The 17,128-nt window shown below is 41.7% G+C and overlaps 1 protein-coding gene across 2 annotated transcripts in view; it reads left to right on the top strand.

Annotated features, from left to right (window-relative positions):
* Nucleotides 1–17,128, top strand: part of LOC126295084 (zinc finger protein 729-like) — a 251,786-nt gene that overhangs the window by 202,389 nt on the left and 32,269 nt on the right. For both annotated transcript variants that reach the window (XM_049987344.1, XM_049987345.1), the window contains one exon: nt 8,462–8,611. In XM_049987344.1, the coding sequence (XP_049843301.1) occupies nt 8,462–8,611 (150 nt within the window). The remainder of the gene's footprint in view (nt 1–8,461; nt 8,612–17,128) is intronic.

Genomic DNA, 17,128 nt, shown 5'->3' with positions numbered 1-17,128 from the left:
TTTTTTTTTATGGAACTCTTACAGTTCTACCACATTTACAAGTAACTTTAGTTTGAAATCCAACATAGTTCTTCTTTTCGATACTTATCTTCATGAAGAACATTAACATTCCATTTCTCTAGACAGTCACCACATAGCTTCAGCTGTTGGGTATTGTGCATTTAAAGGTTATAAAATCAAGTAGGAAAAATCTAAATTCTTTCTTAGTTACTGCAAAATAACCACCACATTCTCATTTTTTGGACAACTCTGACCCTAAATACAAAGCACTACACGAAGACGAAGTTTTGAATTAACAGAACCACTTCATTTATTCGTGCTGTTTTAAGTACATAAGCAAGAGTGTTAAATGGCTAAGCTCTCCTCCAGCCACTGACGTTTTGGTGACATCGCGAGATAACGGCCAAAATCCTGCAGTCCATGTGCTCAGTTTAGAGGGTTTACAGAGTAAAGTAGCTCTGAGATTGTATATATAGTTGGTATTCGAGTGACAAAGCAGTTTCTAATAAAAAAAAATACATTCTCATAATTACGGAAGCTAAAAATATGTTATTAGTGTGTTTCCCTGATTTTATTTTATTTCCAAGTTTTTAGCGGTCAAGCATTAATAGCTTTGCAGAACAATGAAGTTATTGTCGTCAGTTTGCTAAAGAAATTCGGCTTTATTAATCTTTTCCACTGAGGCACTCAATTTATTTGAAACGAGATATTTAATTCCACAGTATTGGCTAGTTCCAATTGTTCGCTGCATTTAAAGTGCGCGTTTTCATCTTCTCCCATGTGTGGCATTATGCCATTATGAAGAACCAAACATGATATAGCACAGTACTGCTGCTCCAAGAGAGTTTACGTTCCAAAAACCAGACTGAAAAGCTTAATATCAGGTGGGGACCTACTTCATTGTGAACCTGGGCAAATCAATGTGCACTTCAGGCCGAATTATGAGTTTTAGTATGGTGCACGAAATTCCGATGCTCGTGTAGTATCCTCTGACGTCCTGTTTCTTTTATGGCGTAATGTAAGACCTATTTCTGCATTACACAAACATGGGAGCTTGCTACATCACTGCAGCTGCGCATGCGCAATAATGGCTGTTTTCTGGTGCTCTCGGTCAACTGCTGAATGTAGCCTGTTTGTAAGAGTCTCGCGATAGTATCGCGAATGGTGCTTCGAAAAGCGTTACTTTCAAAGTCAATTTCCTTTTCTGCAAGATGAATAACGTTACGTGTGAGAAAGTGGGATGAATTTCTTAAATGACAGAGCGTTTGACTCTCGTTTGAAACTGAACACTTTGAGGACCACCCACGTAGAAGAATTTCTCACCAGGAGACCAGACATTTACGTCAAAACTGTTTAAATTTACTGGCACATTTTCGTGATTTACCTTGAAATATAGCACGTAAAAAAGATCAGTGCTCCATGTGAAAGATTAGCTTCTCTTGTAGCTTATTAACCTTAGAGGCACAATGTTATATTTGAAAGCTTTCTTATAAACAACGACGAAGCGCTACAAAAGATGATGTTCGACACGGTGTTCATATACTTAATAAAAGCCTTTGACCTACTGGAAAGAAATCTCATAGTCCGAAAAAAATGGAAAACACAATGTAAGAAGATAGCGTATGCGCAAAAATAATAAAGTCAATCCTCGAATACAACTTAATCACAATATCAGACAACCTCTCTTTTTCGAGCCTCATTTTGCAATCGAACCGAGTCGTACACGGTGACCCAATGAGCTCTTTGTTGTAGATTCTTGCCACTGAGGTATTGCAAACTGGAGAAAATGAAGATGTATACATATATGAATACGCTGACGACATAGCCATAGGATCAACAGATATACAGAAGCTGCAGAAAATCTTTGAGAAAATAGGTAAATGGTGCAGTGAACACAAACTACACGTAAACATAACAAAGGCCGGAATGGTGATTTTCAGAAAAGGAAGCAAAACATCCAAGAATGTGGAAATCAGCATGAGAGGACAAAAATAAAAATCTCATCAGACTTTAATACCTAGGGGGTGACATTGCAACCAACAGCCAAATGCTTCACAGAACATAAAACAGAACGTGCAGCCCAAGTAATAATAGCAATACAAGATATCAAAAACATCCGCCTACTCAGTCTAGAAACGGCCGTGAAATTATTCATCGCAAAAACCTTGCCAATCCTGGCCTACGGGATGGGGGTTATATGGGGCTACCTGACACAAAAAATCTAGAAACAGTAGAAGAGGTAAAATCGACTTATCTAAAAAGAGCACTAGGCCTCTTAAAGGCAACAAGATCTAGACTAGTGTATCCGCTTGCGAGAGAGACATTTCTAATCGAAGGCATCAAACTTCGGTATATGATGCCACACAACCCACCAAGGTTTCCAGAAAGCAACTGAAGGTCATGAAGGATAAGAGAGAGAAAGTTTGGCCAGAGGCCTATGGCACCAAAGCAATGACGAACCGCTCATGGAGAGCACCAAACATCGAACTGCGACATGTCGTAATTAGATGATCTATTCACGGCTTTCATAATCTAATTTGCAAATTTAAAATGTAAATGTAAAATGTGAAACGTTAAGCAAAGTAACTGTATATGGCTATTTGGTTGCAATTTACTAAATAATACATGAAAGCTTAGATTTTCTTGTTGCTACACTACGTCTATTAATGTAAAACATTAAATTGCCCCCTTTGTGAAAGTGATCTTGCTATTGGCTCACTATAGCCCTGTCCTTTGCTCTGAACACCTGCTGTCATCGGCTGGCGAGCTCACATGGCATGAGATACGTTTGGCTTACAAAAGGGCATCCCCATCTTGATTTCAAAGCTCCAGAAACTAGCGCGCTGTGTTAGGTGCAATTCGAATATATACTTCCGTAATACGAAAATCTGCAGCGTGTGTGTGTAGCTGATACCAAGGGCTTTACAAAACTTTCTTTCCTTTCATCAAAAGTCGTTCCAAAACTTCTCTCCCCGTACCCCCCCCACCCCTCCCCCCCCTCCCCTGGGAAGCTCTACGCCAGTGTATAAAACGTTGACCATTCAAGAGATCGATACGTTTTACCGGTCCGAGAGTAAATCTACGGAAAACCTACTGTCACTTAGCATTGGAGAAAGTGTGTTTTCGCTTGGGAAGAGGTATATTTTTTAAATGGGATACCTGGGAAAAATCCTGGATTTTTCTTTGTCTGTGTATACACCCTGATTTCAGGAATTGCGACTGACCACAAGTACATTCTACAGTGCGGCGTTCCATAGACATTTTGTTTATTCTAGTACATTTTGGCACTTCGAAAGTAATGTATATATTAGAAAGTACCGACGATAAGAAGAAAATTCTGGCGGATCGCCGGTGGTTTGTATGCTAAGTACTCACATATTTCTCGAAATAAAAATCAAACAATACCTGTAAAATAATAGACATAAAAAAGTGGGTAATAGCCGACAATAACGAACGTAGTAGATGCAACATTTTATGGGCAGACACCTATAGTGTTGGTTTACACAATTCTTCCCCACCTTATACGTTTCTTTCAAGAGGCCTAATTTTTCCTGAAGTTATTCCTGAAGTCAGTGATATTTTAAATCTGTCTTTTGACTTAAAGGAAATTCGTATTTCTGTCACCAAATGTGTTTACTTTCAATAAAGTAGAAATAGTGGTCTTAACGAAACACACACGCCATTGGGCCTGATTCTTTCCATGCCGTTTTTAGCACTGTAGTACCACTTTGCGTATTTTTGTGAAGTATCTATTACACAGAGGTAGTATGCCATAAGGTTTTACTCATGGAAAAATGTTGGCTAAAAACGACGTTTGCTGACCTCAGAACATATGCAATCGCCCTAAAACCCTTGCCATGTGTTCATTACATCAGTTAAAACTATATTTATACTTCAGACCGGATATCTCTCACAAAATTTGCGTGCATATATACCGTAAATATGAACTTTTGGATATCATAAGGGATGTTGTTGTTGTTGTTTTCAGTCCTGAGACTGGTTTGATGCAGCTCTCCATACTACTGTATCCTGTGCAACCTTCATCATCTCCCTGTACCTACTGCAACCTACATCCTTCTGAATCTGCTTAGTGTACTCATCTCTCGGTCTCCCTCTACGATTTTTACCCTCCACACTGCCCTCCATTGCTAAAATTGTGATCCCTTGATGCGTCAATACATGTCCTACCAAACGGTCCCCCCTCCTTGTCAAGTTGTGCCACAAGCTCCTCTTCTATCCAATTCTATTCAATATCTCCCCATTAGCTATGTGATCTACCCATCTAATCCTCTGTAGCACCCCATTTCGAAAGCTTCTATTCTCTTCTTGTCTGAACTATTTGTCATCAACGTTTCGCTTCCATACATGGCTCCACTCCATACAAATACTTTCAGAAACGACTTCTGACATTTAAATATATATTCGATGTTAACAAATTTTTCTTCAGAAACGCTTTCCTTGCCATTGCCAGTCTTCATTTTATATCCTCTCTACTTCGACCACCATCAGTTATTTTGCTCCCCAAATAGCAAAACTCCTTTACTTCTTTAAGTGTCATTTCCTAATCTAATTCCCTCAGCATCACCCGACTTAATTCGATTACATTCCATTATCCTCGTTTTTCTTTTGTTGATGTTCATCTTATATCCTCTTTTCAAGACACTGTCCATTCCGTTCAACTGCTCTTCCAAGTCCTTTGCCGTCTCTGACAGAAATATGTCATCGGCGAACCTCAGTTTTTATATCTTCTCCATGGATTTTAATACCTACTCCAACTTTTCTTTTGTTTGCTTTATTGCTTGCTCAATATACAGATTGAATAACATCTGGGATAAGCTACAACCCTGTCTCACTCCATTCCCAATCCATGATCTGAATATCCATTTTTTAAATGTAAAAAATTTAAATGTCGACCGGCAAAAAAGTTTGTATTATCTACAGATATTGTATCTTAAACAGTTTTATCACATCAAATAATAAGCCTGCGTGATAGGTAAAACAGTAACCAAGAAGCGGCCTCGAAGCAATAGTTGGGATTACGAAGGCGCTGTTTAGATTGCAGCTGCCATTAAGTCATCACTTAGGTACAGAGCTGTTCAGAAAGAAGCAACAAATGGTTCAAATGGCTCTGAGCACTATGGGACTTAAAATCTATGGTCATCAGTCCCCTAGAACTTAGAAGTACTTAAACCTAACTAACCTAAGGACATCACAAAACACCCAGTCATCATGAGGCAGAGAAAACCGCTGACCCCGCCGGGAATCGAACCCGGGAACCCGGGCGTGGGAAGAAACGAGCAACAGATTTCAAACATGCATTGCTTCCAAACTACAAAAGACAGACACAGCTGCAGCATACCTGGAAATAGAAAAGTTCAAATTCTTGTACATACAATGTGAGCACCACGTGTTACACGGAAAATACCAAAACAGTGCCTCATTTCCTGCCAGACACGAAGCAGATAGTCTCTCGTTACAGAATTCGCAGCTTCAGCAGTGCGATGTCGCAGACTTTTAAGAGTGTCAGGCACAGGGGAGGTGTAATCGCGATGATTTACGTAATTCTACAGATAAAAGTGACAGAGTTTTAGGTCTGAGATGCTGGATTGGAAGAGGAGCAGCAGAAGATGAACTTCATTGCCAGTGGCCCCCTAAGTCTCCAGGCCGGTCGGCTATTACGAATATACACTACTGGCCATTAAAATTGCTACACCAAGAAGAAATGCAGATAAACGGGTATTCATTGGACAAATATATTATACTACAACTGATACGGCATTACATTTTCACGCAATTCGGGTGCATAGATCCTGAGAAATCAGTACCGATAACAACCATCTCTGGCCGTAATAACCGCCTTGATACGCCAGCGCATTGAGTCGAACAGAGCTTGGATGGCGTGTACAGGTACAGCTGCCCATGCAGCTTCAACACGATACCACAGTTCATCAAGAGTAGTGACTGGCGTATTGTGACGAGCCAGTTGCTCGGCCACAATTGACCAGACGTTTTCAGTTGGTGAGATATGGAGTATGCGCTGGCCAGGGCAGTAGTCGAACATTTTCTTTATCCAGAAAGACCCGTACAGGGCCTGCAATATGCGGTCGTGCATTATCCTTCTGAAATGTAGGGCTTCGTAGGGATCGAATGAAGGGTAACGCCACAGGGCGTAATACATCTGAAATGTAATGTCCACTGTTCAGAGTGCCATCAATGCGAACAAGAGGTGACAGAGACGTGTAACCATTGGCACCCCATACTACCACGCAGGGTGATACGCCAGTATGGCGATGACGAATACACGCCATTCGTGCACCCAGGTTCGTCGTTGAGTGCACCATCGCAGGCGCTCCTGTCTGTGATGCAGCGTCAAGGGTAACCGCAGCCACGGTCTCCGAGCTGATAGTCCATGCTGCTGCAAACGTCGTCGAACTGTTCGTGCAGATGGTTGTTGTCTTGCAAACGTCCCCATCTGTTAACTCACGGATCTTGACGTTGCTGCACGATCTGTTACAGCCATGGGGATAAGATGCCTGTCATTTTGACTGCTAGTGATACGAGGCCGTTGGGATCCAGCACAGCGTTCCATGTTACCCTCCTGAACTCACTGATTCTATATTCTGGTAACAGGCATTGGATCTCGACCAACGCGAGCAGCAATGTCGTGATACAATAAACCACAATCGCGATAGGCTACAATCCGGCCTTAATCAAAGTCGGAAACGTGATGGTACGCATTTCTCCTCCTTACACGAGGCATCACAACTTTCACCAGACAACGCCGGTCGACTGCTGTTTGTGTATGAGAAATCGGTTGGAAACTTTCCTCATGTGAGCACGTTGTAGGTGTCGCCACCGGCGCCAATCATGTGTGAATGCTCTGAATAGCTAATAATTTGCTTATCTCAGCATCTTCTTCCTGTCGGTTAAATTTCGCGTCTGTAGCAAGTCATCTTCGTGGTGTAGCATTTTTAATGGCCAGTATATGTGATAACGTAATAGCAGTTGATATGGAAACAGTGTCTTCGTAATGCTATCTATCACCTCCAGATTGCGTTCTGGATTACAGTATAACGTATTACACTGTGTTGTTATTGTTTTATAAAACTGGATGTTAAAGTCTCTTACCTGCCTTCTTCCACGCGGTTTAACCTGCAGCTGCTCAGCCATCGGCAGCAGTTTTACAGCTGAGGTAAGCACAGCTGTTAAAAGCGTCGTCTTTGGCAGCCCAATTGCTTACGACATGTCATTTTAACGCAGTTTGGTGATTTCCCCATGTAAATCACTACTTCCAATTTTTATCTCTGCAGAGAATTATCTGAAAATGGTCTAGCATTACAAGCAGACAAAAGCCATATCTTTAATAAATGAATGTCCAATCGAGGCTGCTTTCACTAATTTTACTTTATGCAATCACGAATTCTGGTGTCCTCACAGAAACACATTTTTTTAGATGGTGTATGTGCGTTTCCTTCCAAATCTTGTAAAGGTTTCCACTGAATACAGTGATGAATTCAAACTTTTAATTTGAATACAGTGGCAGCAGGTGGTAACATATTTACCTTGTCCTCTTCATTGATCTTCCTCGTACTCTCATTCGGCAGTGCAATTGGATGGACATATTGAGTGAAGTGAGGCATTTCCTCGGGTTTATCAACCCTATGTAGTGGACAACACTGAAATGTAACGATGACATTTTTAATGAGTGTAAAAAGTTCCACTGGCTTAGCTCTAGTCTAATGCCTTGCAGACTTTCTGGACTGCTACCTTTGTAAGTGGGCTGTTCAGGTTCTTATGTTGGTAACGCCACGTAGCGCTCTGTATGAAAATCAGTGGTTGTGCTGTGTGCAGGCTGTGACTGGTTTGCATTGTTGTTCGCTATTGTAGTGTTGGGCAGTTGGATGTGAACAGCGCATAGCGTTACGCAGTTGGAGGTGAGCCGCCAGCAGTGGAGGATGTGAGGAGAGAGATGGCGGAATTGTCAGAGCAGATGATCTGGACGTGACCATCAGAAAGAGTAAATTTGTAAGACTGGATGTCATGAACTGATTATACTAACCTAAGGACATCACACACATCCAAGCTCGAGGTAGGATTCGAACCTGCGACCGTAGCAGTCACGCGATTCCAGACTGAAGCGCCTAGAACCGCTCGGCAACCGCGGCCGGCCTTTTTGGATTGATTCTGGCCTTTAGCCAACGATTTTAGTCTGTTTTTAGTGCGTGTTTTCTTTCGATGGTTGGCTTTTCCCTTTTTGTGTCTTAGGTCGGCCAACAACTGTCACACTCTGTGTGATTTTAATTCGTTTTTTTCAGTTCTTTGAGTCTTTCTTGCCCTGTGTCGTCCGTTGTCTCCATTATTGGTTTTTCCTCTGTGGGGGTGTTTTTGAGTTTTGAAACAAGGGACCGATGACCGTAGCAGTCCGGTCCCTTTAATCCCACAACCAAGCTCTTGTTTTCAGCGCGCCGGCCGCCGCGGTCTGCGGGCCCAGCAGCTCCAGCTCCAGCTCCAGCTCCAGCACTCAGCCGCACAGCGACCACGGCGGAACTCCTGCCGTGACTGCCCAGCACACTCCCACGCCACCTGAAGACGCGGCCGTCTCCCGCCTGCGGTGAGTGCCATCACTGCAAACGCACGGCCTGTGCACCCAGAGTACCACTTACAAGGAGACAGCACGAGCGTGGGGTTGGGGATTTGTCCGAAGTTTTGTGTGCTGAAAGGTGACCCCTAATACCTCACTTGGTTAAAATATTAGGACGCACTACCCGGAAAATCCCGGGAAAAATAGATACAAAGTTTCTTAAGTGCCGTATGAGTATAAAATGTCAGTCAGTTGCCGAGCCACCGTCCGGCCTATATGGTTAGCGGTCGGACTCTTATGCCAGAAGTCTCGGGTTCCATTCCTCCTCTGGCAATTTTTTTCGTCTGTTTCATTTTCTTGTGTTATTCCACCAATTACTCAGAAAGTTACTCAAACCTACATAATCTTTAACAAATTAGTTACAATATTGAACAAAAATTTTCTTCTTTTTGTCCAACAATTCGTGGCGGTGGGTTTTCAATTTTTCATTTTAAAGTTGTTGTTGTTGTTGTTGTTGTTGTTGTTGTGGTGGTCGTCAGTCGTGAGACTGGTTTGATGTAGCTCTCCATGCTACTCTATCCTACGCAAGCTTCATCTCCCAGTATCTACTGCAACCTACATCCTTCTGAATCTGCTTAGTGCATTCGTCTCTTGGTCTCCCTCTACGATTTTTTCCCTCCACGCTGCCCTCCAATACTAAATTGGTGATCCCTTGATGGCTCAGAAGATGTCCTATCAACCGGTCCCTTCTTTTTGTCAAGTTGTGCCACAAACTTCTCTTCTCCTCAATCCATACATGGCTACACTCCATAAATCTATAGTCGATGTTAACAAATTTCTCTTCTTCAGAAACGCTTTCCTCGCCATTGCCAGTCTACATTTTATATCCTCTCTACTTCGACCATCATGAGTTATTTTGCTCCCCAAATAGCAAAACTCCTTTACTACTTTAAGCATCTCATTTCCTAATCTAATTCCCTCAGCATCACCAGACTTAATTCGTCTACACTCCATTATCCTCGTTTTGCTTTTGTTGATGTTCATCTTATATCCTCCTTTCACGACACTGTCCATTCCCTTCAACTGCTCTTGCAAGTCCTTTGCTGTCTCTGACAGAATTATATCATCGGCGAACCTCAAAGTTTTTATTTCTTCTCCATGGATTTAAATACCTACTCCGAATTTTTGTTTTTGTTTCCTTCACTGCTTGCTCAGTATACATCTGGGACAGGCTACAACCCTGTCTCACTCCCCTCCCAGCCGCTGCTTCCCTTTCATGCCTCTCAACTCTTATAAATGCCATCTGGTTTCTGTACAAACTGTAAATAGCCTTTCGCTCACTGTATTTTACCCCTGCCACCTTCAGAATTTGAAAGAGAGTATTCCAATCAACATTAGCAAAAGTTTTCTTTAAGTCTACAAATGCTAGAAATGTACGTTTGCCTTTCCTTAATCTAGCTTCTAAGATAAGTTGTAGGCACAGGATTGCCTCACGTGTTCCAACATTTCTACCGAATCCAAACTGATCTTCACCGAGGTCGGCTTCTACCAGTTATTCCATTCGTCTGTAAAGAATTCGCGTTAGTATTTTGCAACCGTGACTTATTAAACTGATTGTTCGGTAATTTTCACATCTGTCAGCACCAGCTTTCTTTGGGATCGGAATTATTATATTCTTCTTGAGGTCTGAGGGTATTTCGCCTGTTCCATACATCTTGCTCACCAGATGGTAGAGTTTTGTCGGGACTGGCTCTCCCAAGGCGTCAGTAGTTATAATCGATTGTTGTCTACTCCCGGGCCTTGTTTCGACTTAGGTCTTTCAGTGCTCTGTCACACTCTTCACACAGTATCGTATCTCCCATTTCATCTTCATCTACTTCCATTTCCATAATATTGTCCTGAAGCACATTGCCCTTGCATAGGCCCTATATATACTCCCTCCACCTTTATGCTTTCCCTTCTTTGCTGAGAACTGGGTTTCCATCTGAGCTCTTGATATTCGTACAAGAGGTTCTCTGTTCTCCAAAGGTCTCTTTAATTTTCCTGTAGGCAGTATCTATCTTAGTCCTAAGTGAGATAACCCTCTACATCCTTACATTTGTCCTCTAGCCATCCCTGCTTAGCAATTTTGCGCTTCCTGTCTATCTTGTTTTTGAGACGTTTGTATTCCTTTTTGCCTGCTTCATTTACTGCATCTTTATATTTTCTTTCATCAGTTAAACTGACTATTTCTTCTGTTACCCAAAGATTTCTACTAGCCCTCGTCTTCTTACCTACTAGGTCCTCTGGTGCCTTCACTACTTCATCTCTCAAAGCTACCCATTCTTCTTCTACTGTATTTATTTCCCCCATTTCTGTCAATTGTTCCCTTATGCTCTCCCTGAAACTTTCTACAACTTCTGGTTCATTCAGTTTATCGAGGTCCCATCTCCTTAAATTCCCACCTTTTTGCAGTTTCTTCAGTTGTAATCTACAGTTCATAACGAATTGATTGTGGTCAGTCCATGTCTGCCCCTGGAAATGTCTTACAATTTAAAACCTGGTTCCTATATCTCTGTCTTACCGTTATATAATCTACCTGTCAGTATCTCCAGGCTTCCTCCATGTATACAACCTTCTTTCACGGTTCTTAAACCAAGTGTTACCTATGATTAAGTTGTGCTTTGTGCAAAATTCTACCAAACGGCTTCCTCTTTCATTTCTTTGCCCCAGTCCATATTCACCTACTATGTTTTCTTCTCTCCCTTTTCCTACTACCGAATTCGTCACCCATGACTATTAAATTTTTGTCTCCCTTCACTATCTGAATTATTTCTTTTATTTGATCTTACATTTCTTCAATTTCTTCGTCATCTGCAGAGCTAGTTGGGAAATAAACTTGTACTACTGTACTAGGTGTGGGCTTCGTATCTATCTTGGCCACAATAATACGTTCACTATGCTGTTTGTAGTAGCTTACCCACATTCCTATTTTCCTATTCATTATTAAACCTACTCCTGCATTACCCCTATTTGATTTTGTATTTATAACCCTGTATTCACGTGACCAGAAGTCTTGTTCCTCCTGCCACCGAACTTCACTAATTCCCACTATATCTAACTTTAACCTATCCATTTACCTTTTTAAATTTTCTAACCTACTTGCCCGATTAAGGGATCTGACCTTCCACGCTCCGATCTGTAGAATGCCAGTTTTCTTTCTCCTGATAACGACATCCTCCTGAGTAGTCCCCGCCCGGAGATCCGAATGGGGGACTATTTTACCTCCGGAATATTTTACCCAAGAGGACGCCATCATCATTTAATCATATAGTAAAGGTGGATGCCCTCGGGAAAAATTACGGCCGTAGTTTCCCCTTGCTTTCAGCCAGAACATCAGGGCCGTTTTGGTTATTGTTACAAGGCCAGATCAGTCAATCATCCAGACTGTTGCCCCCTGCAACTACTGAAAAAGCTGCTGCCCCTCTTCAGAAACCACACGTTTGTCTGGCCTGTCAACAGATACCCCTCCGTTTTGGTTGCACCTACGGTACGGCTATCTGTATCGCTGAGGCACGCAAGCCTCCCCACCAACGGCAAGGTCCATGGTTCTTGGGGGGCATTGTAAAGTATATAAGGAGAATCACTGGATTTTTAGTCACAATAACAAATTCGATTGGGAAAAATTCAATTTTTATACATACAGTAATTATAAACAAACAAAGCAATAATTTTTGCGACATCTTGCGCAACATAGAAAAGCGGATTTTTTTACAATCACAGAGCATTTGCAATAAATCTGTACAAAAATATGCCCCATTAACATTTAGGAAAACGTTTTGAGTTACTGATTTTGTGGGAAACCAGGCATATTGAAACATGTCTCGGAATATTGGTGACGATAAGTGATGGTGAATTATAGAATGAATTTTTATACAGTCTTCCCGGGAATTAATTTCACGATTTTCCTGTAACAATGCGCTATAGTTTTGCTAGCAACAGAAGGAAAAAAAGTGCCGTAGTAGGAATCGAACACGAGACCTCTGGCTTAATGATCCGACTCTGACCGAACATGGTGAGCTACCGTGCCGGCAACCATATTGGCAGCACGGCGGCTCGGCCATGGACTAACGTTTTATACTCATAAGGCACCTAAGAATCTTTGGATCGATTTTTCTCAGGATTTTCCGGGTAGTGCGCCCTAATATTTTAACCGCGTGAGGTGTTAGGGGTCCTCTTTCACCACACACAATTGCGGACAAATCCTGGACCCCACTGTCGTGTCACCTCCTTGCTAGTGCTATCTCAATCAAATGTGACACTAAATGATGTTTTTAATTTTTGTTAAAGTTCTGCTTACAGCTACCAGGAACAATTATTTCTTCGTTTAATTGGACTGTTTAATGTAACTGCTGCTCTTAATGGTGTTCGCATATCTTACAAATTAGTTTCACAAGGTACATCGTCGCGAAAGAACATATTGACCTGTATATGTAATAAGTTTCCTTTAATTTACGTCTATAGTCACAAACTTTTTTGTATAACAGATTACCGGTTTTGGTCTTAAATGACCATCATAAGATCTGTTTCGTAAAAGCAGTCCTAATGTGCGGCAGCCATGGTGGCATCGTCAAATGTTAAATGCTGGTGCTGATTCCGCATTTAACATTTGACGATGCCACTATGGCTGCAGTACATTAGGACTTTGGTTTTACGAAACAGATCTGATGATGGTCATTTAAGACCGAAACCTGTAATCTGTTAAACAAAAGAAGATTGTGACCATAGACGTAAATTAAAGGAAACTTATTACAAATTAGTTGTGAAGGAAGTGGGTGTGAAGCCAGGGTGTCACAGCACTACCATTCAATGAAATCTACAGGTAACATGAATGAGTGATTCTGTATATAACTGTATGGAAGTTGTCACAAGGAACTTCCTGAGTGCAAAGTTACAAATTCAGTATTTAGTGAGGCTCATTTGAAAGTGTTAACACTTGGTGGGTCAGTAGCAGCTGATACGTTTCCCATGATATCCTCATCAGCAGGGCGACGGGAAATGAGTGTCCGCAAGGTACAGAGATAAACATCCAGTGCGAGACACATATTACAGTATACGAAATGGACATCGTCGGCATTAGAGAGATGCTCAGAACAGACCATTAACTTGAACCACGAGTACCAAATCAAGAATGGTGCGCCAGTGATCACAAATGCTTGCACCGTCAAGATCAAAGGTGAACGCCTTCAGAGCTACAAACTGTGCAGGATGTTCCGCTAGCTATCTACGCCTAAAAAATGCGTACAAAATCATATTGGTGTGATGGCAACTGACTGAATGTGATGGCATGCAATAGAATGCGAAACCGTCTGTCATGGAGTTTAATATGAAACTGGCTGTCCTTCAAGGTGTAAGTTCTGATAGTGTGATAGTATGTTTTATAGGCACGGAACCAACATACATGTAGAGGCTGAATTTTCCAATGATATAAATCGCAATATTACACACTTTCCAGGAGAAATAGTTTGCTCTAAAGGGGTGTGTGTTTTACCTATAGCTGGTTAAAGCGACTTTCTTTCGCTCCATTACTGCTCTGCTTATAAAAATCAGTGCTCATACCATAGTTGTAGTTCTCTTACACCCATTTTCCCACTCTTGCTGGCTTTGACATAACTATTCCCTACTGCCCTTGCAAGATCACACACATGCGAGTGAATCACAGGGGGCAGAGGACCTACAGCTTCTTGTCGCACACTAAAGATCTTTCCAACCAACTTACCATCTAGACGAGCAATCAGCATAACTCTATACAGCTGCATTAAGGCATTGATATTTGTTAATCTTGATATATTTCTCATGAGACCTCTTATTCCCTGTTGTATTCACTTTCTCTTCAGTTCTCGAATGGTCGAAGTTTAAAACAAATTCCTCACTGAATGATGGGACAAGTTCACCTCATCTACAAATCTTAGAATGGCTTCTGCAGTTTGCTTTATTTGAAATTTCGTTATCTGATTTCTTTCAGTTCTGTAGCACTGTTTGAAGTTATGCCCATCAACTGCTTCCCCAGAATTGACTGTAATCCATATCACACACAATTTGATGTGGATGATGTAGTAGGTCACTATCATGCAATCCTGTAAATTGTACCGAGCATCCCTGAAATGCACAAACAGTTTTTGTAACAAGTGCGGCTCGTCCTCTCTCGAATACGGACGACACGGTCATATTACTGTCAATAATTTCATTTACTGTGCTTTGGACGATCTTCATTGTACGTAATTACGTTTAGTAACTGCTCCCTACACAAACATTGTCGTTTACTGCGTTTCAGTGGAGATGGAATTTGTTGATCCCTGTCCGACAAGAATGGTGAACTACATGGTCTGACAACTGTTTCAATATCACTTTCACTCATTAGGTGCTTATCGCCATCATTTCATTCCTCATGTACATTGTTGGCACTGTTAAACATACATGACAATGTACATTCTATTGGCTCATCCTGTAGAAAACCAATATATCAGCCATTTATTTCTCACTCTATAGACTTCATTGGTTTCCTTGTGAATTACGTGTCAGCTAAAAGTTCAACTATGGTTCACAGCCTCGTGCTGTGCTCACCATTGGATGGTTCTGATGCTGACCACTGTTGCCATTAACAGGCAGTATTATGGGGAACCAAATGCTATTAACATCGTTGGCCTGTTGTGACCTAGCACTCAAGGGGTACCTTGTTGCCGGAAACAAATGAAGGAAGAGAAAGCAAAATTAGAATCAGACTGGGCAAAACTTTGATTCTAACCCTGGGAATGTGGATATGGCTTGTTTAGTCTGTGAGTCTAAGTATTCTTTGAATTTCCGTTATATATCATTCATTCACACTTCCATTTGCAACAGCCACTGAAAACTTTAATACAAAGGATGTATATGAGAACCTCTGGAAGTGGTGTATAAGAGTCAGGAGTGAAAACATCAGTGACAGTGTAAGTTGGAGTCAGGTGTGAAGGCATGATCAGGTGGCCGTAATAGCTGTGATGCTCATTCAGATAGGCGAGAAGTAATGTCAGTTCTGTTGTGGGTGTGGCAGAGTAGAGACATATGTAGCATTGCACACACTGGCAGTATTAAACCACGGCCTGCAGCAGATGCAATCTGGCGTGCCTCTTCAGTGCAGTTTTTTAATTAACCATAGAACAGTTTCTCCTTAATAGCTTTCTAATATTCGTATTGCTTATTGGAAATAAGCGACCAATGGTTAGACATTTGGCTTAATGAAAACAAAGATGACAGTGAATTGAAAGGTTTACAAGATGGCCTCATTGAGACACTATTGACATTGTAGTCCTTTTCACATGACGTTAAACCCTGGCCATGACCTGTCACTGGGATAATTCAGATTCTGATGGAGCTTGCCATTACTCTCATTAATCTAAACCACAACATTAATAGCAGTATAAAATTCAGTAGTAGCTATGAATAGCTTTCACTATTAGTGTGTAAGTTGGTCTTCACTCCTGTGGAGTCGCTATTTTGACAGTTGCTCATGGTGATACTTGGAGAGCAATGAAGGAGCATGTTAAAAGTTCACACATTTATGGAGCTTTGCATGTGGGCATGGCACACAGTTACACCGTGTGTCCGTCGATGGTAGCTAAGAATCGGGATGTATGAAACAAACATGCAAATCGTTGAAAATGAATCGTTTAAATATACTGAACAAAGAGAGAAAAATAATCAGTAAGGGAGTCTGACAGGGTTCTGTCTGGTGGAACACTGAGACTTAAACACAGTTTCAGTGGACAGAGCGATGGAAACCTTGATTCAATAACAGAATAACGAAATTAAATTGTAACAATAGGATGCTGTGGGACCCATCGCAAGTAGATCCACACAGTGCACACAACTATGGCTGACGACCCTAGGTAATCGAGCACAAAATCCTTGAATCTCTGTATAGGGAGTAGCAATTTGTTTTCTGAAGTCAATTCACCCATATCACGTCCAGTTTAAGTTACAGCGTGTGTTTCGCACCCGCTTTCCCACTTGTCTTGCTTTATTCTGATCAGTTTCCAATGAGATGCTGAAAAGTCTTAATGTTGCTAGTGCTAAGCAGTAGTAGGGAAAAGCAGGCACAACCCCACTATCCATTGTTACCAGATTTATTCAAGATGGCGGCGATAGATATGGCAATGTAGGAATGATTTCATGGCTTAAGTTCAAATTTTGGCAGGACGGTAGGTCAGCTGCACAACCTCAAGTAACCTAACCACCTCCACTCCCCAGCTCCAGAAAACGGCGGGAAGTTCAAATTCCAGGAGGACTATGCAACACGCCATGGCTGCCTCCACTAACCTAAGGAAATGGCGGAAAAAATGGCCCTTGGGCTGTCTCCAACCACCTCACCAACACCTATTCCTAAAAATTGGAGGGATAAGGTCTCGGATTGTGCTGGATACGATGGACGTATGTCTTTACTTTTGCAGACAGTCTTTACTTAATCAACTTGAGGCAATAGCTCCATGCAGTGTGTTCACCCCAAGGTCTGAAGGCCAACGGACCTAGTAC

Source organism: Schistocerca gregaria, chromosome 11, assembly GCF_023897955.1.
Source record: "Schistocerca gregaria isolate iqSchGreg1 chromosome 11, iqSchGreg1.2, whole genome shotgun sequence".
NCBI classification, from domain to species: domain Eukaryota; kingdom Metazoa; phylum Arthropoda; class Insecta; order Orthoptera; family Acrididae; genus Schistocerca; species Schistocerca gregaria.
The sequence above is the reverse complement of the archived record's forward strand: the minus strand, read 5'-3'. Positions and strand labels throughout refer to the sequence as shown.